This window comes from Sylvia atricapilla, chromosome 12 (assembly GCF_009819655.1).
Source record: "Sylvia atricapilla isolate bSylAtr1 chromosome 12, bSylAtr1.pri, whole genome shotgun sequence".
Lineage (NCBI taxonomy): Eukaryota > Metazoa > Chordata > Aves > Passeriformes > Sylviidae > Sylvia > Sylvia atricapilla.
In genome coordinates, this window is record NC_089151.1 from 7,253,531 (window position 1) to 7,276,877 (window position 23,347).

At 52.9% G+C, this 23,347-nt stretch overlaps 3 protein-coding genes across 4 annotated transcripts in view; all 3 read left to right on the forward strand.

Moving 5' to 3' along the window:
* EDC4 (enhancer of mRNA decapping 4) overlaps positions 1-7,935 on the forward strand; it is a 32,602-nt gene extending 24,667 nt beyond the window's left edge. The window contains exons 23-29 of the mRNA XM_066327628.1: positions 172-327; positions 1,038-1,153; positions 1,831-1,996; positions 3,158-3,344; positions 4,530-4,749; positions 5,454-5,617; positions 6,881-7,935. Coding sequence (XP_066183725.1) covers positions 172-327; positions 1,038-1,153; positions 1,831-1,996; positions 3,158-3,344; positions 4,530-4,749; positions 5,454-5,617; positions 6,881-7,073 — 1,202 coding nt within the window. The 3' untranslated portion in view covers positions 7,074-7,935. The remainder of the gene's footprint in view (positions 1-171; positions 328-1,037; positions 1,154-1,830; positions 1,997-3,157; positions 3,345-4,529; positions 4,750-5,453; positions 5,618-6,880) is intronic.
* A 757-nt stretch (positions 7,936-8,692) lies between these two features.
* On the forward strand, positions 8,693-11,707 carry NRN1L (neuritin 1 like). Of its 2 annotated transcripts, none has more exons than XM_066327293.1 (3): positions 8,693-8,778; positions 11,033-11,195; positions 11,277-11,707. In XM_066327293.1, the coding sequence occupies exons 1-3, from the start codon at positions 8,721-8,723 to the stop codon at positions 11,548-11,550; spliced, it is 495 nt and encodes a 164-aa protein (XP_066183390.1). In that variant the 5' UTR covers positions 8,693-8,720; the 3' UTR covers positions 11,551-11,707. The 2 variants fall into 2 exon arrangements, with proteins under 2 accessions (XP_066183390.1, XP_066183389.1); XM_066327292.1 differs by lacking the exon at positions 8,693-8,778 and adding an exon at positions 9,239-9,344.
* Positions 11,708-19,407: 7,700 nt separating this feature from the next.
* Positions 19,408-23,347, forward strand: part of PSKH1 (protein serine kinase H1) — a 30,487-nt gene continuing 26,547 nt past the window's right edge. The window contains exons 1-3 of the mRNA XM_066327630.1: positions 19,408-19,455; positions 20,828-20,990; positions 22,106-23,131. Coding sequence (XP_066183727.1) covers positions 22,193-23,131 — 939 coding nt within the window. The 5' untranslated portion in view covers positions 19,408-19,455; positions 20,828-20,990; positions 22,106-22,192. The remainder of the gene's footprint in view (positions 19,456-20,827; positions 20,991-22,105; positions 23,132-23,347) is intronic.

Consider the following 23,347-nt stretch of genomic DNA (forward strand, 5'->3'; position numbering starts at 1 on the left):
TAAGAGCGCCCTATTTCAGGAACACAGCAGTAATGTTATGAAACCACTCTTTCCCTAGAGCTGCACATTCGCTCTCCCTGAGCCTCTGGCTACTGTCCGTCTTTGTGGGCAGGAATATTGTGGGTAGACAGGAAATCTGTTGTTGTGGTCCTTAACACAAATTGTCATTAGAGAGAAGACTGGACCGGGTGCTGATGGAAGGGCAGCAGCGCAATGGGCAGCTCCAGGAGCACCTGTCCCAGCAGCTCTCCCAGTCCCTGTCCACAGCTGTGTGCAGCCGTCTGGAGAGGACCATTCGGGACGAGATGAAGAAGACAGTGCCCCAGTGTGAGTGTGGCTGCCTGAATCTGGGAGGTGGATCCCTGCTGGTAGCTCTGTCAGGATCAGAAGCACGGTGGGAAAGTGCTGGCACTGTATGAAGCAGGAGTTTGGTTGTGTGAGCACCAGGCTCTGCACAACAGACTGCTGTGGGCCCTGCTGTAATCTGAGATGAGGGACTGTGGTTTAGAGGTTCCCAGAGGGAATGCCTTGCCAGAGAGTGTGGTCTGACCTTCCATTTTAATCTCTAAAGCCTTTGGAGTCTGATCAGTGGAGGAAGGTAAAAGAGGCTGATGAGTTTGGAAATGCTGAGACTTGGCTGGAGCAAGCCTGAAGTTGTCTTTGCCCTTTCTCGATGCACTGGCACCATGCATGTAAGGAAATGTTCCAAAAACTGCTGGTGAGAAAGCCTGCAACCAGTAGCTGCCTAAGGCAGGGCTGCCTGCTATTCTGGATCAGGTCAGCTGTGACTTTGTCACATCAACTCTTAAAAACCTTCAAGGTTGGAGGTTCCACGAGTTCTGGTGACTTCCAGAGCTGTACCTTCCTAGCAAAACCTTTCTTCAAATGTCCAACCTTAGTTCCCCAAGCAAAGTTTGTGATCACTGTCCCTTGCTGTGTCATTTCTAAGAATCATTTGATTCCATTTTTTTTTCTGGGCTTTGAAATGTGACTTTAGGCTTAAAGCTGCAATTTTGTCATGTTTTTGTTATGCCCAGGCATTTCCAAGAGCATGGACCCTACTGTCAGCCAGCTCAGTAATACTATTGCTGCCAAGCTCACTGCTGTTGAGGGGACACTGAAAGAGAACATTACCAAGCTAGTGAAATCAAAGGTAAGGAATACCAGAGTAGCTTTTCCAGGACACACTGAATTGTCACTGCCTGGGTAGCAAATTCTTACGCCTTTTCGCCTCCCCTCTGTCTCTAGGTAATGCCAGTTTAGCTGCTGGTAGTCAAAGTTTTTCATGGTCTCATTAGGAGGACAGGCTCTTTGTATGCTCCCATGGCCTCTTTCCCTCATTTACACTTTTTTCATTTACCAAGTTGTTCATTTTCTGCTAGAGTAGAAATTCTCACCACAGCAGTGACTTTAAGGGCCAACTCAATCAGTCAAGTGGTGAACATTTGACTGGCTCCATTCTGTTCTACGTATCTGCATTATTTAGGGGGCACAAACTGTGTACTTACCTTGGCAGGAAATGATGATTTTTTGGGGTGGAAGGAGGAGAAGGGGAAAAGAGCTATGCCTGACTGTGCCACCTTCCCTTGCTCTACAGCAGAAGTACAGAGAAACGGTGCTGGTTTTGGGCAGCCCTTGAGCAAGCAGAGATTCTGCCTGCTGGAGTCACAGTGCAGCCTGGCCAGTGGGAAGAGCCAAGGGAGCATCCTTGGACACTGGCCTGTCCTTACCTGGTGTGGGTGTGTTTCAGGGATCTGGTGTTTGCTCACACCCTTAGTCTTGGAGCAGGCTGTAGTTAATTGTCTGGAATCTTCTGTGTGTGCTTGTAAGAACCTTACAGACAGTGTTGTGAGGGCCACAGCTGACAGTCTGCAGGGACCCATCCAGTCAGCCTACAGGGAGGCCTTCCAGAGCGTCGTGCTGCCAGCCTTTGAGAAGAGCTGCCAGTCCATGTTCCAGCAAATCAATGACACCTTCAAGCAGGGCACACAGGAATGTGAGTAGGTTTTCTTCAAGTCCTCTCTGCACTATTTGCATTAGTGGCTGGCAACACGTTAGCCTTACGTTTTTGCCTTGCAGAGTTTCACTGATGAGTGTTTAACCTCTTTGCCCATCCATGTGCCCTGTTTCATACTTGGGAAACAGAAGTGGGGAGGTTTCGGTGGGTGGTGCTGTAAGAGTATGGATTCACTTCTGGTCTTTGTAGCCCATATAGCTATGTTCTGGGAATCTGTGACTTCATCTACTGAGTAGGAAAGCCCAGCTGCAGGATTATTCCATCCTGGTGTGGTGATGAACATGATGAATGGAGAGGGTGCAGTCCTGCATCTAGGCTCTCCTTTCAGAGGGGTAATGGATTGAAGAAGATTTAGAGAAGGGTACCAGGATGACCAGAGGTTAAATAGTGGCTGAACAGTGTGGACACAGGCTGAAATAGAGTATACCCTTAAGTAAGGAAAACTATACACAGATGCACTGCGGAAGATCATTCCTGTTCTCAGGCTTGGGATGGAGATCCTTGGCCTTTGGGGAGGCTGGACAAATATTACTCTCCAGTGCTGGTTTCTGAGCTGGCCTGAACATGGCCAGTGCTAGCACAGTGACTTCTGTTGGCCATAGATCTGCAGGGTGTCTCCAGTGCTGTTTATTTTGCACCCTTCCTCGTCCACACAAGTCTCCCACAAATAGGAGAGCTTACATTCTTCTCCTTTTTGATCAGGCCTGTTCATAAGATATTTTAAAATAAAGGTTTTAAGTCTCAGGAGACATGATTTCTTTTCTGTGAGAAAATTCCCTGTTTCTTCATGAGCATTGAACTAACACAGATCACAATTCACACTGCATGTGAAATAAAACACCCTCACACCTGCCTTTATCTCCCCTGCAAAGGAGTGCCTGTAGAAGTCTGTTGTAGGAGAACTGGTGGGTTTATTGCTGTGTTGTGTGATCCTGTGTGATGGGGAGACTGGAAGATGAGTTTCTAGTTTAATATAAAACAGCCTAAAACAAGGCTTGTGCTTCTCTGTCCTGTGCTCATACGTGGGCTCAGCAATTGCTTCTGCTGGAGAACAGGTAGAGCCTGGCAGCTGGATTTCTGCCCTGATCATCTCCACAGGTACAGATGGCACAAACACGTCTCCCTCTCTGCTTGTTGCAGATATCCAGCAGCTGGAGGCTCACCTGAAGAACAAGAAGGTACGAGAGCAGGAGGTGCGGGACCCGCTGGTGAACCAGCTTCGGCAGCTCATCAGCAGCTTCCAGAGCACCACGGAGCAGCTGGCGTCCACCATCGCCGCCAGTGTCCACGCTGAGGTGCAGCACCAGCTGCACATCATCGTGGGCAAGTAAGTTGGCAGCTGGGCTTGTGGAAAGAGATGTCACTGAGAGGACATGGGTGTATCACAAGCACCTCTCCCTGCTTAGTTGTGGAAGGAAGTGCTGTAGGGCTGCTTGTTGGCCCTGCACATATGGCAAAGCAAGTGGGCAGGTGACTTGTTGCCCACAGAAGGTTTCCCAGCTGTTTTGGGAAGCTCAGGCACTGCTTTTCCCCAAGTCCTATGTGCACAATGGAGAACAGAAGGATCTAAGGCATCCCTAAGCACACTCAGATCTAAATACTTCCTGAAGATGATTTCAAAGGAGTCTTTTGAAGGCTTTTCTTTAGTTAATGTCCTCAGGCTACTCTCTCTCCCCATAACTGCTCTCCAGTAGTTTGTGCTTTGCTCTGCTGGTTTCAGGATGGATCCCAGCAGTGTCTCCAGCAAATTCACACTGGGAGGCAATGGCAGATTGCAGATTTCCAGGCACTGGGATTGGCTGGTGGTCACCTGCAGGGCAGAACAACCCTGTCTATTTTGAGCCACTAGAACATATGTCAGAACACACTGGGGTCTTCAGTGCAGGCCAGAGTTGCCAGGAAGGCCACCAGACTAAATCCTGGTCTTGTTGCATGGGCTGTGCTTGTTCCCAGGGAAGTCCTGCTCTTCTACCTATGGTAGAGCAGGTTTGATGCTTTGTACCCTTTGTGAGAGAGGAGAATCCAGCCCTTGAGGGAAAAGGTGTCACACAGAACAGCAGAGTCTGCACTGTGAAAACCTCTTCTGTGGAGAAGTCACAGGCACAGTATAAGTATGTTCTCATTCTAAAGGTGTCATCTGCGCATTAGGAGCTGCATCTGACAGATCTCCTGTAGGAAGCTGGCCTCATTTGGGATAACCCCACAGCTTATTTGCCTTGGCTTGTAAGTCAGAGACATTAAAGATTTAAAACATTGTTTGATGAGAGACTTAGTTCCCTGAAATGTCACTTTCCTGAACAGAATCCTAGCATCTTCCGAGTGCACCCTGGGACATGGTGGTGCTGGCCACAGAGTTGCCTGTGCCTCAGATCTATTTCTATGAGCCCTTAGGGAGCCACACTCCAATAAGCAAACCAGCCTGTGCTTTCTCACTGGTATAAGCTTTGTGCAGTGTTATCCCTCAGCTCTTCATTCTCAGAGGTGCCCATAGGTTCTGTTTTGGTTTTTTCAGCATGCAGGAGTCTATTTTGGCCCAGGTGCAGCGAGTCATTAAAGGAGAAGTGAGCCTGGCTATGAAGGAGCAGCAAGCAGCTGTCACCTCGAGCATCGTCCAGGCAATGCGCTCGGCGGCCGGGACACCCATCCCCTCCACTCACATGGATTTCCAGTCCCAGCAGACTCACATCCTTCAGCTGCTCCAGCAGGGACACCTCAACCAAGCTTTCCAGCAGGTACCTAGTTTTCCTGGTAGTCATCTACTGCTTGTTGGGGACTGGGAAGGAAAGAAGGGCTCCTTGGGGTGGGCACATAATCTCACAACAGGAGAGTAGTGTTGTGTCCTTTACACAGGAGTTGACTGAAAAGACCTGTGGCAGTGGAATGCTTGAGGGGTACAGTTGCTCTCATGCAGGTGGGGCCAGAGCCATGCAGGTTCCATGGTTTGGTAGCAGTTAAGTATTTTCATGCCTGCCCATGTCCTGTCAGGACAGTGTCAGTGCTCCAGTAAACCGCCATCAGTGCTGACACATGGCACACCTCTGAAGAGCAGCAGCTTCATAAGCCTCTCCGGGCAGATCTGCCAGCTGGGGCCTGACCTTGCCTTTGACTTTGAACATGCAGGCAGATCTGTTTGAGCTGCTGCAAACAAACTCTTCTGGGAATGATAGCACTGCTGGCCCTGCTCCATGCTGCTGACAGTAACCTGCTCCCCTCTGTCTGGTTGTGCTCTGTTCAGCTTGGAACAGACACAGGTGTCCTCAGAGTATAGAGCAAGAGCCTAAAGATGGCCCTGCTGGCCTATACAGCAGAGGTGCAGAAATTTTTGCTCCCAGGGGAGGCTGTCAAGCCGCTGAGCATCCCAGAGCTGTGACTCTGTTCCTGTGTCCCTCACGTGCCTCTTGGTTCCTGTGCATTTCGAGCTGTGTCTTCCTTGCAGGCTCTAACAGCAGCTGATCTCAACCTGGTTCTATATGTCTGTGAGACTGTGGATACTCAGCAAGTGTTTGGACAGCATCCATGCCCACTGTCCCAGCCTGTGCTGCTCTCCCTCATTCAGCAGCTCTCCTCAGATCTGGGCACGCGTACGGAGCTGAAGTTGAAGTGAGTATGACCAGAGAACTGGGTCCTGTTCTCAGCCCTGGATTTAAATTCACTGCCTGGAAGTGGAAGATGGGACTTCAACAAAAGTTGGAGTTTCTGTAGCCTGTTACTGGCATGTTTACAGCCAGTGGTAACTCAGAAAAATATGTCAACATTGCCACAGAAGGCATTGCTGTCCTGAGGCAGTAGTGGAAAGAATACCCAGCAGTAGATGCTGGTACCTCTGGAATTGTAGCCTGTAAATATTTGCAGCCTGTGCAGCAATCTTCATTCCCCAAGGGATGATTTCCTTGTGGAGGCAAAAGGAAGGATAGTGCCATGTTCCCTGGATGGTATAATATCCAGGGCAGGTTTGCTCTGTCCTCAACTCTTAACCCATCACTGGACTTCGTGTCGGCAGTTTCTTGTCGTGACTGTCAGAAAGGCTCAGTGGGAGGCTGCAGCAGGAGCTACTGGTATAATTTCTGGTGGATGTTCCAAGCAAAGCTTGTGTGACAAAATAGTGACTGTACTGATACTTGCCATGAACATTTTTAGTGTCTGAGTCAAAACCCTGCTATCTGCCCTTAAATGCTAAATTGTTAAGGTACCTACAGGTTTTGACTATGGCGTGTATGGAAAAATTACAAATTGAGTTTTAACTCAATAAGGATAAAGCAAGCTAGAAAAACTGAAAAGAACTTCAAGTTACAGGCTGGTAGATTGGGGTTAAAGCTGCTGCTCTAAAGTTTAAACTGGATTGTTAGTGAAAACCTGCAGTGACCACATTGCCTTACTCAGGCTGTGGTTTAAAAATGGATGGCTCATCTGGACTTCAAGAGTGTCTTGTTGGTAAAAGTCTTGGTCTTCTCCCACCCCATTCCTGGATGGATTTTATAACCCTACACAAACTAAGCCTAACTGCTCAGGGGTTTTACTGTCTAATGAGTGACTAATTCTGCTTAAAGGTATTTAAGAAACTATCTACTGAGAGTCAACTCCAGCACTGTGGAGAGTTCTCACTGGCTGTTGCCTCTGCCTTGGTGCCAACAGCCAGGTTGTGGGGCAGGTGGGCAGGCTGGGAGCTGTAGGCTGACGTCACAGGTTTAGGAAGGGATAGGTGGACTCTGCTGTGAGTCAGGAACATTTATTTCATGACAACTGAACATACTGCGGAGTTTGGGTGGAGTGGGGAACAAAACTGTGCATCTTCAGCTAACATGAGCTGAATCGGATTGGGATCCTATCCTGGGTTTGGTCCTAACCTTGCTCTCTCTCCTTCAGCTACTTGGAGGATGCAGTGATGCACCTGGACCAAAGTGACCCCATCACCCGAGACCACATGGGGTCAGTCATGAACCAGGTGCGGCAAAAGCTCTTCCAGTTCCTCCAGGTGGAACCCCACAACCCTCTGAGCAAACCTGCACGTCGCCTGATGATCATGCTGCAGGGCCTGGTCACCCCTGGCATGACCTAGGAGGACCTGGCTGCCAGGTGGGCTGCTCCACCAAAGCCCACCCCGCAGATCCCTAGTTACTAACGACGTCTGGCTGGTGTTAAGAGCTCTTGCCAGAAAATCTATCAACACGTGTGTGATGTCTCTAAGGCGAACGCCATCTGTGTATAGTTCCAAATAGTCACTGAACATTCACTTGGCTTATTTTTCCTAAACAGCCACTTTTTTTGAGAGTTAAATCTCTTCTTCACCTGCCCATCCGTCCCCAAGGCTGGCTGGCAGTCCATGTCTCATGCAGCAGAAGCCGATGGATTTCTTACCCCTTTACAATTTTGGATCTGTTGGCCGTCAGCAGAGGAGCAGCGAGGTGTGTGCTGAGCCCCAGCACGGGAGCTGCCGGTGCTCCTTGCTGACCAGAAACCTGTACCCACACCTTAGTGAAGGGCTCAGACTGCTCCTCCCTGGCAGGCTGTAGGCACAGGGAGGAGGTCAGCTGAGCGAGAGGGGTTAGTTAAAATTCATTAATTAGTTAGTTACTCTGAGGTTCCTTAATTGCAGATCCACAGTGGAGTGCCCAGCCCACCTGACCCAGTGAGGCAGGTTTGGGCAGGGCGTGATTCCTCTGGAGTGCCCCAGGGAGGGGCTCTGGGTCAGGGTGCTGAGGCAGCAGCAAACTGCAAGAGCCCCACGGGGCCACCGGTTCTGTTGTGCATCGAAGCATGTCCATGTTTCAGACATTAGTTTTGATTTTCCAGCGAGGTTTTTCTTCTTATCTAAATTTTGAAGTTTTGGGGGGTTTTGTTGTTCGTTTTTTGTTTTTTTGGGTTTTTTTGGAAATAACATTAAGAACAATTCAATAAAAAACTTTTTGAGAAAAAAAAAAGTGGATGCTTTCTCCTGTTGTGTGATGGAGGGAAGACTGACGGGCCTTTGAGGATATCAAACCATCTCCAGTCTGGTGAAGGGCCAGGATGCCCTCTTCTCTTCCCAGATTTTTTCCTGAGTGTCTCCTCAAGCTTTCCTGTGAGTCTGGCAGGGCATAGTGATCTCTGCTTCCTGGGAGAGGCAGGAGGTGGTGGTGGGCTGCTGGCTGTGGGAAGGAGACACTAATTCCCCTTTTTACGGCAAAAACATCTCCGGCTGCTCCTCCTTCCTGCAGAAAGCTCTGGGAAGATCTTACAGCAACTTCCCAATATGTAAAGGAGTTCCAATAGAGCTGGAGAGGGACTTAGGGCAAGAGCGTAGAGAGACAGGACAAGGGGGAATGGCTTCACACTGACAGAGGGCAGGATTAGTTTGGATACTAGGAAAAATTCTTTTCTTTGTGAGGACAGTGGGTCACAGGTTCCCCAGAGCAGCTGTGGTTGCCCCATCCCTGGAAGTGTTTCACAGGACCAGGTTGCACAAGGCTGGAACGTGTCCCTGACAGTTTGGAACGAGATGGTTTTTACGTTCCCATCCAACCCAAAGCACTCTGTGATTCCGTGAACTGCAAGGACCGAGGTTCAGCCCCGGGGACTCATCCGCCCCTCGGTGGGGCCGGCAGGGCGTGCCGGGGGCTGGTCCCGGGGCGGTGCCGGGCGGGCCGGGGGCGGGCGGCGGGGCAGGGGCTGCCGGCGGCGGCGGGCGCGGAGCACACGGCGGCGGCGGCGGAGCGGGGTCCGCACCATGGGCGGCGGCTGCTGGCGGCTGCTGGGCGTCGTGTGCCCGCTGCTCCTGCACCTCGGTGAGTGCCGCGGGGCCGCTCCGGGGCGGGCTGGGGGCCGACAGCCCGGACTCTCCCCGCCGGGGCTGGGAGGCTGGCGGGTGGGAGCGGGACCCCCGGCCGCGTCCCGCACCCCCTGTAGCTGCGGGGTGCCCGGTTGCCCCACGGCCCAGCGATCCATCCACCCGTGTCCCATGTCCTGAGATGCCGGGCAAGGAGGAACGCGGCTTGGCAGCGCTGTCTGGAGTCTCCCTGCTCAGGCGGGGACAGTTCCCAAGCTCTGGCTCTCCAGCCCTGTGTGCCCACCCAAGCACCCGCTGGCTTTCCCTGCTGCCCTCGTTCACCGGGGCCGGAAGGCATCCTGAGCGCTGGGGGACTGTTATCCGTCAGTCCTGCGCCTCACTGGCACCAGCGTGTCCCCTCCACACTCCCGCTCCTTCGAGAGCCGAGGGAGGATGCGGAGCACAGCGGTGCTCAGCGACATCTCTGCTCTGGAGAGATGAGGAGCCTGAGATTAACCTGGTCCGGCTGCACGGACGGTGGAGGACAGGGAGCACCAAACCTCTGGGGGATTTTAGGCTCAGAGGGTGGGTCACTCCGACCCTTCCCCAGGAGCAGGATGGCTGCGTCGGCACTCGCTGAGGAGCTAGGGATGCTCTGCAGAGCCCTGGGAAACTTCCTCCGTGCTTTTCACTTGGGCTTTCTTCCTGACGGAGCCGGGGGCAGGTTTTTCCCCATGGTTTTGCAGCGGAGCAGCGGAGGTGATTTGCCCTCTTGCTTTCTCCTTTTGCTCGCTCTGCCAAGCAGAGTGGGGGGGCTTGTGCCGGACATTAGAGGAGCCCAGGAAGTGAAACCTCAGCCTGCAACAGGGACCAGCCGTCGGAGGGGAGGCATCATCTGGCCCTGCCAGCTGCCGGATCCTTGGGATGGCGGGAGGCACGCCTGTTGTCTGGCTGGGTCAAAAGATGAGCGATGGATCTCACTTTCCCCACTGATACCCGAGATGTTTGTGACCCACGTGTCTGGTATCAGTCCGACAGTTTGCTCGGTGCTGTGCTCAGGGGGTTCTCATCAAAAACACCTAAAGTGCCCTGTGATCGTGTCAGACTCGCCTTGGTTTAGTCCTGACCACAGGCATTATGCTCAGGACCCTGTTCCAGGGGTGCAGGCATGGGGTGCCAGCAGCCAGGCATACAACTCCCCAGAGACATGTGGCTGCCTCAGCAGTCACCAGGAAACTTTCAGCTGTTTCTGAGGTCACCTTTCCATAGGGGTCCCTTGCAGGGCTCTCCTCAATTGGAAACCTCCCTGGTGCGCCATGTCACTTCCAAAACTCTTGTAACTCCTGTGAATTGGCAAAGGGATTCCACATCTTCTGACCTGCAGGACCTCTGGGGCAGAGATGAGGACCATGCAGGTTTTCTTTGTGACCCAGCCACACACCAGCTCCTTTAGGGTTCCTCACTGGTTGTGGATGCACTCGCAGACTTCAAGAACACACCCTGTCACCCATTGTCTGGCACCAGGATTTGGCCAGCGCCAGGGATGGAGAAGAGCAGGCAATTGGGGCTTCTAAGAATGAAACAGGCAGACTTGCACTTGTACCTTTTCCTTTTGTACTTTTTTCTTCCCCTGTCCCTCCCCGGTTCCCCTTCCCAAACAGGAAAACTCCCTTCCCCTTTTCTATTTATCCTTTTCTCTTTATCTTTTCCCCTTTTCTGTTCACCTTTCCCCTTCTCTTTTTCTCTTCCTCCTTCCTCTTCCCACCTTTCCTCTTCCCCTTCTTTTCCACTTTCTTTTTCCCCTTCCTCCTTCCCCTTTCTCTTTCCCACTTTCCCCTTCTCTTTCTTCCTTCCCCTTTCCTTTCCCCTTTCCCCCTCTTGCCCACTGCAGTCAGAGTAGGGACTCCAGCTTGCTGAGCCTTTGCTTTGTTTTTTTCCGTTGTAGTCACAAATTAATCTTTGCTGTCAGGGGATAAAGGCCGGGACAGATGGCTCTGGGGAGAGCCCGGGAGGCCCGAGGTGACGCGGCCGGCAGGAGCCCTGCGGTGAATCGCTGCGGGGTCGTCGCATCGTGTCGCGCTCCCGGGCCAGAAGCGAGGGGTCACTAGGAGTGCCCAGGGAGGGGATGGTGGCGGTCCGGGGAGATGTGGGAGCCCCTCTCCCCATTTCATAGCCCAGTGTCACCCGGTGACAGCCTCACGCCACGCTCCCCTGCCCGGGTAGGTGGGGGCTGTCGGGGCCTCAGCTCGGTCTCTCCTCTCTGTGCCCCGCAGCCGCGAGCCAGGAGCCCGTCAGCATGGCGGGACAGTGCGACACCATCTACAAGGGCTTCGCCGACTGCCTCATCAGCCTAGGGGACAGCATGGCCCAGAGCATCCGGCAGCAGCAGCAGGAGGAGGGCGGCGAGGAGGAGCAGGAGCTGGACACCATCTGCAAGTGAGTGTCCCTGTGCGAGCCGCTGGGGCGGTGGGGTCACCTGCCACCAGCATCGCCCCCGACTCCCGTCCTCCTCCCCAGGTCCTGGGATGACTTCCACACCTGCGCCAGCGAGGTGCTGTCGAGATGCCCCGTGGAGGCGGCCACCATCTGGGAGTCGCTGCGCCAGGAGTCTCGCAAGATCCAGTTCCAGGGGAACCTGCAGGAGCTGTGCAGCTCCCGGGGCCGCTTGGCCAGCGCCCAGGGCTCTCCGGCCGCTGAGACCAACCAGGCCACGCTGCGGGGCTCGGCCACCTCCCTGCACCCCCGTGTGCTGGCCCTGCTGGCCCTGCCGCTGCTGCTGCCCTGGCTCTAGCCCTGCTCGCCCGCGGGCTGCCCAGGTGATGCCGGGTCTGTTCCCCCGGCTGCTGGCCAGTCCCCGCCACGCCCACCTCCCTCCCGGGCATCCCTCGCGGGGCACGGTCCTCTCCTGCAGCACTTCAGATGGATTTATATTTATATTAAAAGACACTTTTACATTTCTCCTGTCTCTCTGCCATGAGGTGCCTCTTGGGCCTCTCCCAAGCCTCGTGTTTGCTCTGGGGACTGGAGAGGAGATGCTCCTGCACTAGTCCCCAAGGGTCAGTGGGAGGGTCCGTGACTCCATTCCCCCAGTGTATTGCCCATGGCCATGCCAGGCAGTCCATGGGGCCACGGACAGCCCCAGGACGGGGCGATTCACACTGCCCTGGTGCTTCCTGACCACTGCTTTTCACGGCTGGGCAGAGCAGATATTCCCTTTAGAGGTGGGTCAAATGTTTTATTCGTTTTGAAGGGCACCTTAGGAAAACACAGGGTGCAGATTTGTCTTTTAGGCAGCCAATAGCTTGTCCTCTGATGGGCAACTCCAGTGATATTTTCTGGCCTTGCTGTATTCATGGTCATGAAGAAAATTATGGTTTGCAGGGAAGAGAGTTTTTTTGGTTGTTTTTGTTTTTTTTTAACCAAGATGATGGAGGTAAAAAAGCTAGGAAACTGGAAATCTCATCCAGGTTCACATGGAACTTGCTGAAGTTAAACCAAGATGATTTGTGGGCATTTAACAGGCTAAACCTGTATCTATCGGAGGAAGATGCTCTACTTCCCATCCCTGTCACTGTTATGCTGAAAACTTAGGACATTTTTCCCAGCTACTAAAGCCCAGTGCACAAACCAGCTCCCCTAGGCCTGGGCTGGTGAGACATCCTCCCCACTCTTCTGGGCACAGCCATCACTCCCCACCCATCGCCTCAACTGGAATTGCCAATGGGCCACCCCAACTGTGGCACAGATCATGGGCTCCTTGCTGGTGTGGCCCCTGGGCCCCAGCTGCAGTGGTGGGTAAATCTGGTTGGCATGTGGGAAATCATCCCACCTGGGAAAGGCAACAAAATCCTCTGGCCAACAGCACAAGTGCCACTGCTCTGAGGATTGTTCCAGGCTCAACAGAGAGCAGGAGTCATGAGCTCCTATGTGCCATGGGTAGCGAGTTGCTGCTGTTTCTGTGATTTCCTGACTTCAGTACAGTCCCAAAAACATTCCAGCAGCTGGGCACAGGGTTTTGGCCCGGGGAAGACTTTGCACACTGTACTATGGCTGAAAATCTTCAGCGTGTGAGTGAGGAGCTCAGTAATCACTGTCCTTATTGAGCCAGGGAAAAATATTGCTTATTTCATCATAAAATCTTTTCCTGCGAGGTCTGGTAACTTAAAGGTGTGATTGGTAAACTCTGGGATGTCAGCCTGGCTGTCCCAGTACTCTGCTAGGTTCTGGGTCCAGGAAACACTAACCGGATTGCTGGTTCATCCCATGGAGCTGAGTGGTTGCTGCTGGTTCCTCATCTGTGTGGGAGGCACTGTGTTTATTTCCCGATATTTATCTCACTAACCAGCCTGGAGCTGGCTGGGGGGACACAAAACATCTGGGCTCCCGGCAGCCCTTGTTGGGGGAAGATGCTGATGCCGGGGCCAGAGCCCCATGGGACACGGGACAAGACACCACCCCAGCTCTACTCATGCAGCAGCTGCCCCTCCTCATGTGTAAGGCCAGCGCCGGGAGGATAATCCGCCGATTCTTCCCTTCCCAGTTCCTGACAATCCTGTGTTTAAGGGTGAATTAGTGCCGGATCCCGGCAGGGTGGCTAAGAGGATAAACGCCAGCCGGGCGCCGGCCACGCACCGCGCAGCGCCCGCCGGCACCTCTGTGGGGGTGGGAGCGGTGGGATCGCAGCGGGGCACTGGGAGGTGGCCAGGGAGATGGAGCGTTACCAGCGCGGTGCTGTGACAGGCTCTGCCACCACGATGGTGACACTTGCAGACAACAAACTGTGCTCTTCAACCCAGCCGGAATCAAAGCCTGGGAAGATCCACAAAACACTCCAGGTGTTTTCACCCTATGTGCAGAAAGGCACACCACAGAAGGTCCCATGTCCTGGAAAATGTCACTGTACATGTCACAGACCCTCGACTGTGTTACCACGTGTCCTGAGCACCAGCACTTGTCACTACACATGGCTCACACCTTTGGCTGTGCTTCCACCTGTGTCTTGCAGCTGAAAGGTGTCATTGTGTCACCACACACCCTGCGGGCACTGATGACTGGAAAGCCAGAACTGGGATTTGGGGGTGCCAGAAAAGGGTGGAACTGTGGGTCACCGGTGCTTGGTGACACCACACATGCAAGAGCAAAGCTCTGCCCAAACCCAAGTGTCACCTGTCACCCCAATCCTCCTTCAGGAAGGTGCCTACAGGGCCGAGGGCAGCAGTGTGACAGCAAGGGTTGTCATGCTGACCCCAGGAAAGCTCTCTGGTGCTCCAAAACTGGGACATTGAGCCGGTGCCTGTCTTTCCATTGGGTCTGCTTGGGACAGTCCTGCAGCTGTGTGCTGCTGTGGGAAGGGACAACATCCTTGTTCCTGTCCCCAGAACAAACAGCTGGCTAGCTGGCTCCCTGCACAATGACAGCATCTTAAAACAACTGTCCAGGCTGAAAGGAGTGGATGGTGAGGAACAAGACTGGTAGACCCGGCACTAGGAGCCTCTGGAACACCCGTCGTGCTGTGAAAACCCCTCGTTCTGGTTACAAAACTCCGGTGACCTACTTTACACTCTCTGCTTTTGTTCCTAATTCCCAGATATGGCAGCTCTCCAGATTTTGCCCATCAAGGCAAATTAATTGGAGTAGATCCTAATTTGCTCTCTGCTATTCTTTGGGCAGAAGATTAAATGCTCTGCAGACATTATCTCCCTCTCTCTTCTGTAAGAGACAAACCTGAATTATTAAAAAAAGAAAAAAAAAAAAAAAAGAAAAAAAAAGAAAGGGATAAAGGCCAGCTGAGCCCAGCTAAGTTGATACTTGAATTCACTTTTTGTAATCGCAGAAGGGGTCGGGGAGGCCCTCGTGTGTCCAGGCAGCTGGAACCAGATGGTGACACTATTCTAGGTGGTTGTGTGAGTGAGACAGCACACGTGGCACAGTGACATGAGGGCCGACCTCCCACCATGGTGCCCAACACCTCTGCCACACGATGGCTGAATCCTCCATCCCTTCATCCAGAGAAATTCCCCCTGATGAAGGTTCCAGCTGGGCAATGACTCCTCATCTGTGGGGACACACTTGGGTTTCTCTAACTGGATAGAATGCTGTGGAGGCCACCAGCAGAGGGGGGATAGCTCCTTGCCCTTCCATGGCCCCAGTGCCACTGTCCCAGTCTGACATCCCCAGCCAGGCACCAGTTTTGCCACCTCCAGCTTCACTGGTACCCTGTGGGGAGCGGGACCATTGGAAGATAAGCACAGCCTGGAGGACACTATGTCACAGGGCTGGCCACTGTCCGAGGTTGCGTGGGGATTTCTGCTGAACCAAATGTCCAACTTTCCATAAGGAAACACCAAAAGACAACCTCAATCCCCACGGATTGGAGGCAGTGGGAACAGCTGAGCTGGAGTCACCTCTGCCGTGTGTTCAGCACCCCATCTGCGCTCAGCTTTGGGGCTGTTTTATTCTCCAGAGAGGCATATGGAAAGTTGGATTTCTTTTTTAAGCAGCTTTAATTGAACATCCTCCCGTTACGACCTCTGCCCAGCCTTGCTGGGACAACCTTGAGCTCTGGCCTGGCCTGGCTGCTGAGGCTTGGGCTCACTGCCACGCAGGGCAGGGATGCATCTCAGAGGAAATCTGGGTTTTCCACTTCACCCCATGATGTCAGATGGGGGGCCCATTCTCCTGGCTTCCTCTGGCCTGGCACAGCAGAAGCTCTAGCATCCCCAAATTGCCCCATGCTTAGGATGTGCAGCAATGTCCCAGGCAGCTTCGTGGTGCTGGAGGATGTTGGAGCCATTCCCATCACTCCACAGGAAATTACAGCTTGTTGCACCTTAGTGAGACTCTGCAGTCAGCTGGCAGCACCACAGGCAGGTGGGATGCAAAGGGAACTCTGAAGTTCCCACTCCAAGCAGGGTTTATGCTGGTGCTGGAGCCAGCTCTGGAGCATCTCTGCATCTCCAAGAAGAGAGGATCCTCCACCTGTACTACCTTAGCACTGCCCCACTGGTCCCAGCCTGCCTTTGGCAGCTTCCACAGGAGAAGCCTTGAAGAAGCCATTTACTGGAGACACAAAACTCTAAGGGAACCCATCCTTGAAGAGGCATGAGGGCTCTCAGGAGGGAGCAGCCAGGCTGCAGGACTGGTGCTGTTGTACACTACAACGACACAAGTCTCTGACTTCAGAAGGCTGAAAATGACTTTTTTATTTTTGGGATCTGTCTCATTTATATAGTATTCTACACAGAACAATTCGATTTGACCAAAGACAAACTTCTTCAATCACATCGGTCAGACTAGAGGGACATCAAGAAGAAGTCTCTCCTAGGGAAAAGAATGTAAACATAGTACAGTTGCAAAAACATGTCTCTTGTTTACAGAAAATTCCCTGGGAAAGGAATTTCAGAAAACCAAAACATCTCGGGCATGAACCAGGGCTACACAGGGCCAGGGGAGTGGTGGCTGCCCCATCCCTGGAAGTGTTCAAGGATGGGGGTCTGAGCAACCCAATCTGGTGGAAGATGTCCCTGCCCATGGTAGGAGGTTTGGAACTGGATGACCTTTAAAGGTCCCTTCCAACACAAACCATCCCAGGATTCTGTGATTCTTCACAGACATTCCTGCCTCAAGGGCTGAATCCGTCCCTTGAGGCTGGAGGCAGGCTGTAGGTCTTGGGCATCAGAGCTGGCAGGGGATTTCTGAAGGGGTCAACACAGAAGAGCAGGGGGAGGCTCCTCTCCAGGGAAAGCAGCATCTTGGAAGGGAGGAGGCAAAAAAAGAAACGATAAGGAGACAAGAGCCCATTTGGTAGTAAAACCTGCTGTTAGACTCTGCCCAAGAACAGTGCTGCTTTGTGAATGTGTTAGAAACCTGTAACCAGTCCCCTCTTGGAGGAGGGAGGAAACACTCAATGGTTTTTGGTTGTAGCAGTGCTGGTGGGAGCCCAGACACCCAGAGCCTGGCAGGATCAGTGGCTGCAGAGCATCTCAGTGCTCAGAGCTTCACGGCTGGTGGCCCCTGCAGCAAGGTGCTTATCCTTGTCAGAAAACTTCCTGCTGCAGCTGCAGGAAAGGCTCTATATGGAATAACAGGCATCAGGAATCAACAGGCAATGAACCCTAAGTCAAACCGGGTGCCTGACCTGGCAGGCAGTGGATCACACGGATGAGCAGACAGTTCCCTGTCTCATCCCTGGGTGTTTTGCCAGGAGGATGTTGGCTTTGTGCGGATGTCTGGTGTGAAGTTCTCTTGGCTCCAGTGGGTCTCAGAGCACCACCACAGCATGAATAATACAAGAGCTGCTCTGATTGAGGTTCTCAGAAGCCCACAGTTCTGGCCCAAGGGTTCAATGCCTGTTGGCTCTTTGACATTTTTCAGCGGTGATGGACATGGAACTGCCTCAAATCATTTAGTGTTCCCATGAGGCGGGTCAGGAAACAAAGCTGTGAGGAAGTGACTAATGGAAGATGCATCCCCTGAGGGAAACGCATCCTTGCAGAGCACTTATCCCTGTGTGAGCATCTGTGACCAAGGTGAGGCAGCCCACTGCTCCACATCCATCAGTCAGGATGACAGAGAGGAATGAACTGGTGGAACCAAGCTGGGATGACCTTGAGAAACAGCCTAAAATAACAGGATCAACTTAAACAGGGACACGTGCAAGGTTGCAAATGTCAGACACAGGTTAAGCCACTTCTCAGGGACAGTGCGGGGGATGTGTGGCTGTGGAAACATCTCCAGAAAGAAAGAAAATGAGGGGATTAGAGGGCTGAGAACCTACCAGCAGCACCATTACTGTGTGGAACAACAAGAACTGGGGACTTTTCCTTGCAGAGAACTGCACAACTCATTAGATCAGTCAATTCCAGCACAGACAGCCCCTTCCATGTTTCCTCACATGTTTCCGCACCTTGTCAAGAATTACACAAAGAAGCTGATGACAATAATGTGCATCAGCAGGTACAACTTTTACTACATTATGACTTACTAATCATTTTAAAACAGCCGAAGGTCCCAGGAGCATTAAAATAAACCTGGCTATTTTTAAAAGCTTGGTAGGAGTGTGAAAATAACCCCGCTTCACCTGAACCGCCTCGGGAATGACGTGACAGCCAGGCTGGAAAACAAGCCCGACAGCGTTTGTCGCGTTTGTATGTCCCCAAGGGAAAGGAGGGCCGTCAGCATCCCTGCAGGTGTCATCCCTTATCCCCCTGCTTTCAGGTCATCCAAGGCCGGGATGTGGAGTGTTTTGCTGGAGGATGAGGAAAGGATATGAGGAAGAAACTCCACATGCAGTTACCAAGCAAACTTTGAGGGTTTTGTGGCACTTAGCTGGGGCAAAGAAAGGAGAAAGGAATGTGCCTCGTTATTCTGCTGTGCACAAGAGCCATCCCACAGGGACCGCGTTTTCCCTGCCAAGGAAAAGGACCAATGCTTCCGGGCAATTCTCTTGCAAAGGGAATGTTTTTCCAGAGTCCCGCAGCCCAGCGGGGAGCCCTCGGAGCTGCTCCATGAGCTGCGGGCTCCAAGGCGCTGCTGGGGAGCTGTCAGAGCTGGATTTGGCTCCAAAGAGGAGGCACTGTGGCCGCTCTTCCAAGGCAGGAGCATCGGGAGCATCGCCCCTGCCAGGGCCACCAGCTCAGCCCACGGGGCTGAAGGGGGTACCAGTGCTGCAAAATGCGGAATACGTCAACATTATCTTAAGGCAGGTTGTTCTTTGATGTAAGACCTTGTATACTTTCAAGCCTAGTGGGCAAAAAAAGGAGACCTAATAATTGGAACAGACAGCAGCCAGCTCTCTCATTCAAGGATATCCTGGAACTAACAAGATTTGGGAATGTAATAAATTAAGACGTTGATGTTTGTCTATGTAAACGTTGTAAACATGGTAAAATACTCCAGGTCCGTGTATCCTAGAGCTGAACTGTCTTCATTGTAACACTTAAAATCATGCTACGGGTCAAAAAGACCCTGCCGAGGTGAAGACCCTTCCCCTGAGCACGAGTAGAAGTTACACGGAGTTATGTGATTTCTACGGAAATTACTAACCAATCTTAATAGTGGGGCTGTGCTCGGGAAATTACTAACCCTGAACTTCTCTGTGTAAATAACGGCAGGGAAAGCGTGGTGAGGTGTGCTGGATTTGTGGAATGACACCGAGCACCCAGGCTGGGGCAGCTCTGAAATAAACAATCGATGTTTCTCTGGAGAGTGTCACTATCAGCTCGGTGCACACCAGGGAACGAACCCGATTTTGTGGGGAACAGCAGGGCCCGAGCGGTGAGGGGGCGCTGGGTCCACGGCGGTGCGGAGCTCCAGGGGCCCGTGGGGCTGAGGGGTCCTGAGGCTGAGGAGTAGCGGATGGGGCTGAGGGGTCCCAGAGCCCTGAGGGGTGGCAGAGCCCCAGGCGGGTCTCAGGGGCCCCAGGGGATGCCGTGAGGCCCCGGAGCCCCTCACGCCCCCAGAGCCGCGGGCGGGTCCCGGGCTCTGGGCGGGTCCCGGGCTCTGGGCGGGTCCCGGGCGGGCGCTCCAGGCGAGCCCGGCAGGGGGCGGTAAGGCGCCCCCGCCCTCCCCGCGCCTCGGCCCCGCCCTCCGCCCCCTCCGCCAATCGCCGAGCGCGGTGTCCCCGCCCCTCGGTCGTCCTCGTCGCGCGGTGATGACGTCAGGAGGCGGTGCCGTGCCGCGGCCGGAGCGGGCCGAGGTGAGTCCGGGATCGGCGCCTCCGGGACCGCCCGGCCCGGCCCCGGCCCCGGCCCCGGCTCCCGCTCCCGCTCCCCTCCGTTTCCCTCCCTCCTTCCCTCCAGGGTCGGCGGTGGTGCGGCCCGGGAGGCGCGGGTGCGGCGGGCCTCGACGCCTCAGCCCCGTCGCTGCCCGGGGCGCTGGGCCGCGGGGACGGGCGGGCCGGGGAGGGAGCCCTGCCCGCTCCCGGTGTGTCCCTTCAGTGGGGCGGGCCCGGTGCTTCCTAGGTCAGGAGCCGAACCTACTGCGGGACGAGCTCCCGGCACCGGCCTGGCCCTGGGTCCCCTTTCTAGTATAGCGACAAACGGCCTGGGTTGGGATGAGTTCTGAAAACAAACAGTTTTGGGAATCCCGGTTGGTTTGGCTGATTCTGGCCAGCCCCTAGTTCCGCCACAGCTGCCTGCGGTGCTGCAGCAGCCCCAGACCCAGTTTCCCCTCCGAAATCCACCAGAAGCTCGCAGTGCGAATGCCAGGTTATGCCAGGTTTATGCCAGGCAGTGAGAGGCACATTTGAGATGTGTTAGTGAGACGGCAGGCGAGGAGCTAAATCTACAGGGAGGGAAGCATAAATCCCAGGTTCCTTCCCACCACTTCCAGCTTTAGCTCAGATAGCTTGCCATGCAGATAGTTTGCCCCCTGCCAAGTGTGTGATTTCCCACTCGGAGACCTTGTAATGCTTGTAATTTATCTTAATTCCTTTCCCCACGTTCTTGGTGATTACTACACAGGGCCATGTCCTGCACTATCGTGGAGTTAAGCATTTTGTTGCTGACTCTGGTGTGCAGCTCTGGGGTTCTGTAGCCTTCACTGGAAGACTTAAGTGTACAAGGAGGAGCCATTGACATGCTGCAGTTACTGCCTGATCTCAATTAATGCCATTAGTGGATTTATAGATGATATAAGTGTTTCATCGTTCTGTTTGGTTTTATTTATGGGTGCAATGTTTTACACAAGTCCTTCCCTACATGTTGAATTACTCTGTAATAATCTCGTGTATGGATGCTCTCATTCCTTTTGTCTGTTAACTTAATATGCTTTAAGGTTCAGGAATGCTGGGAAAACTGTCCATGGGAGGCATTATTCAGGACTAGCCAGAGCTCTTAATTTTTTATCACAGTGCTTACATCTGAATGAAGCAGTGCTTGGTGAAAGTCAGCTAACCTTTCTGTGAAGTTGTTTTTTATTTCTACTGCCTGCACCCTGCTGCAGGCATGTCTGTGCATGGCTGTTTCACTTCAGTGTTCTGCCAGGAGGGAAATTCTCCCTTGAGAAGTTACTTTGATAATGTTTGATTATAAAACTGGATCTTTACTGAAGCCTGGTTTTCTTTCCAGGTTGGATGAAGAGTCTGAACTTCTTTCAGGTGTTCCTTTAAAAGATTTCTTATTTCTCCACTTGCTTTTCCCGATGGAAGACCGGCTGGGGTTCCTTTTCTGCTGTTCATGCTGAGCAGTTGCTTGGAGAGGTGGTGCATGAGTGGAGATACACCTGGTGATGGTAAGACCTAAAATCACATTTTCAAGGCTAATGGTTTTCTGTAGCCTCCTGTGAAGGCTCAGGCACATGTTGACGGACTTCAAGTCAAAAAGGGCGAATGTGAAACTGCCCAATGACTGCCAGAGCCACAGGTGCCTTCCCCATCTCCTGACCAGTCATATTGTTTTAATCAGCACATAAAGACTTGCTCAAGTGCAGCTAGTTTGGTTTTGTTGGAATACAGTGTGATGAGCAAGAGCTCCTAGTCTGGAACATTCCTGGTTGGAATTCCACTTCTTATAGGCAGCTCTGTATGGAAAGCCAGAAGTTTCATGTGGTGCTTAAAGATGTAAAATAAAGCAAAACTGAGATTGTTGGAAGATGTGAAAGGCCACCTTGATTTCTCAGGGTTTGTAGGATGAGGGACTTGCTGACTGAGAGCTGCTCTGGGTAAGTGAACATCTCCCTTTTAGCAAAGGCTAAAATGCAGTGGTGAAATGCACCTTAAAACCAATGTGCTTCTTGCTCCATATTCACTGCCTCTTCTTCTATTCCACTGATCCCCAGCAGCAAAGTGGTGAGAGGTTTAAGACAGTGTACAAGTACAATATAAAGAAAATCTTGGGAAGATGTGTTAAGTGAGCAAGTTGCTGAGGAGCTTTATGGACCTTCTGGTGAGAAAACTCAGAACTATAAGGTTTGGATTGGCTGCTGGCTGAGGAAGTTGAGCAGATCAAACAAAACTAAAGAAAATACTTGACTTTTTCCTTTATTTGATTTTCGTTAAGCAATAGTGTCTAAACAAAAAGACCTCCAGAAGTCTTATGCAGCCCCTACTGCTCTGTGATTGATTCAGTGCTCAGCAGGGAGCAGAAAACAAAGTATCCTCTATAAAGAGAGATACTGTGTGATTTCCCTGGACACATCTGTTCTGACCATGACTGGGTGTTTTTAGGCACTACCTTCGCTCACTTGTGATGAAAACAGTAAAGCACTGTGCCTGTTCTGTAGTAGAGAGAAGTGAAAATCCCATATTCTCAGTTTGTGCTAGCATGGCCCTCTTGTTTTGATTTTTCCCTTCGTTTGGATCTTTACTACCTTGAGTCCTCTTTGTTTCTTCTCATTCTTTTTCTAAGATCCAAATGTGGGAATTGCCCCGAATGTGGTTGCTGCTGATCCTTCCTTGGGAACATGCCTTGACAGGGAATTAACACCAGTCAGTGATGGGCTGTGGGACAAGCAAAGTGCTTCCCGAGCCCCCCAAAGATGTGCAGCTAGACCTGGTTAAAAAAGTCGAACCTTACACAGGCCACAGTGACATATACAAACACTTCATCAAAGATGACTGCGGGGCCGTCATCAAAGCTGGCTCTCCCTCCCCTCCCCATCACACCAGTGCCTACCCCGGGAACGCCCTGCCCGCCCACCAGCCCGAGCCCCGCAAGAACAAAGTGGCCAAATACCGCGCCAAGTTCGACCCCCGGGTGACAGCCAAGTACGACATCAAGGCGCTGATCGGGAGGGGCAGCTTCAGCCGCGTGGTGCGGGTGGAGCACAAGGCCACCAAGCAGCCCTACGCCATCAAGATGATCGAGACCAAGTACCGGGAGGGGCGGGAGGTGTGCGAGTCGGAGCTGAGCGTCCTGCGGCGCGTGCGCCACACCAACATCATCCAGCTCATCGAGGTGTTCGAGACGCAGGACCGCGTGTACATGGTGATGGAGCTGGCCACCGGCGGGGAGCTCTTCGACCGCATCATCGCCAAGGGCTCCTTCACCGAGAGGGACGCCACGCGCGTGCTGCAGATGGTGCTGGATGGGGTGAGGTACCTGCACACTCTGGGCATCACCCACCGGGACTTGAAGCCGGAGAACCTGCTGTACTACCACCCGGGAACGGATTCCAAGATCATGATCACGGACTTTGGGCTGGCGAGCGCGCGGAAGAAGGGAGATGACTGCCTGATGAAGACCACGTGCGGGACCCCGGAGTACATCGCTCCCGAGATCCTGGTCAGGAAGCCCTACACGAACTCCGTGGACATGTGGGCGCTGGGGGTGATCTCGTACATCCTCCTCAGCGGCACCATGCCCTTTGAGGACGACAACCGCACCCGCCTGTACCGGCAGATCCTGAAGGGAAAGTACAGCTACTCAGGCGAGGTGAGTGTGGTGAGGGCAAGTCAAGGAAGCTCTACCTGGGTGTGTCTTTGTGATCACCAAAAGCTGGCTGTTGTGTGGGTAGTAACATCACCAGGGGTAAAAAAGAACATCTGTGACTCTGGCTTTTAAAATCCTTTCACATTTTCTGTCTGCTCCCAGTGCAGCTCCTTTAAAAGAACGTGTGCACAGAAAGAGGAGACTTGCTGTAGAACAGAA

What these genes read in the sequence shown, in the direction of transcription:
- NRN1L (XM_066327292.1), top strand. Translation starts at nt 9,257, where the DNA reads ATGAGGAGCCTGAGATTAACCTGGTCCGGCTGCACGGACGGTGGAGGA. An exon ending in GGGGATTTTAGGCTCAGAGG is followed by an intron (nt 9,345 to 11,032) that starts GTGGGTCACTCC and finishes TGTGCCCCGCAG; the next exon opens with CCGCGAGCCAGGAGCCCGTC. An exon ending in GAGCTGGACACCATCTGCAA is followed by an intron (nt 11,196 to 11,276) that starts GTGAGTGTCCCT and finishes CCTCCTCCCCAG; the next exon opens with GTCCTGGGATGACTTCCACA.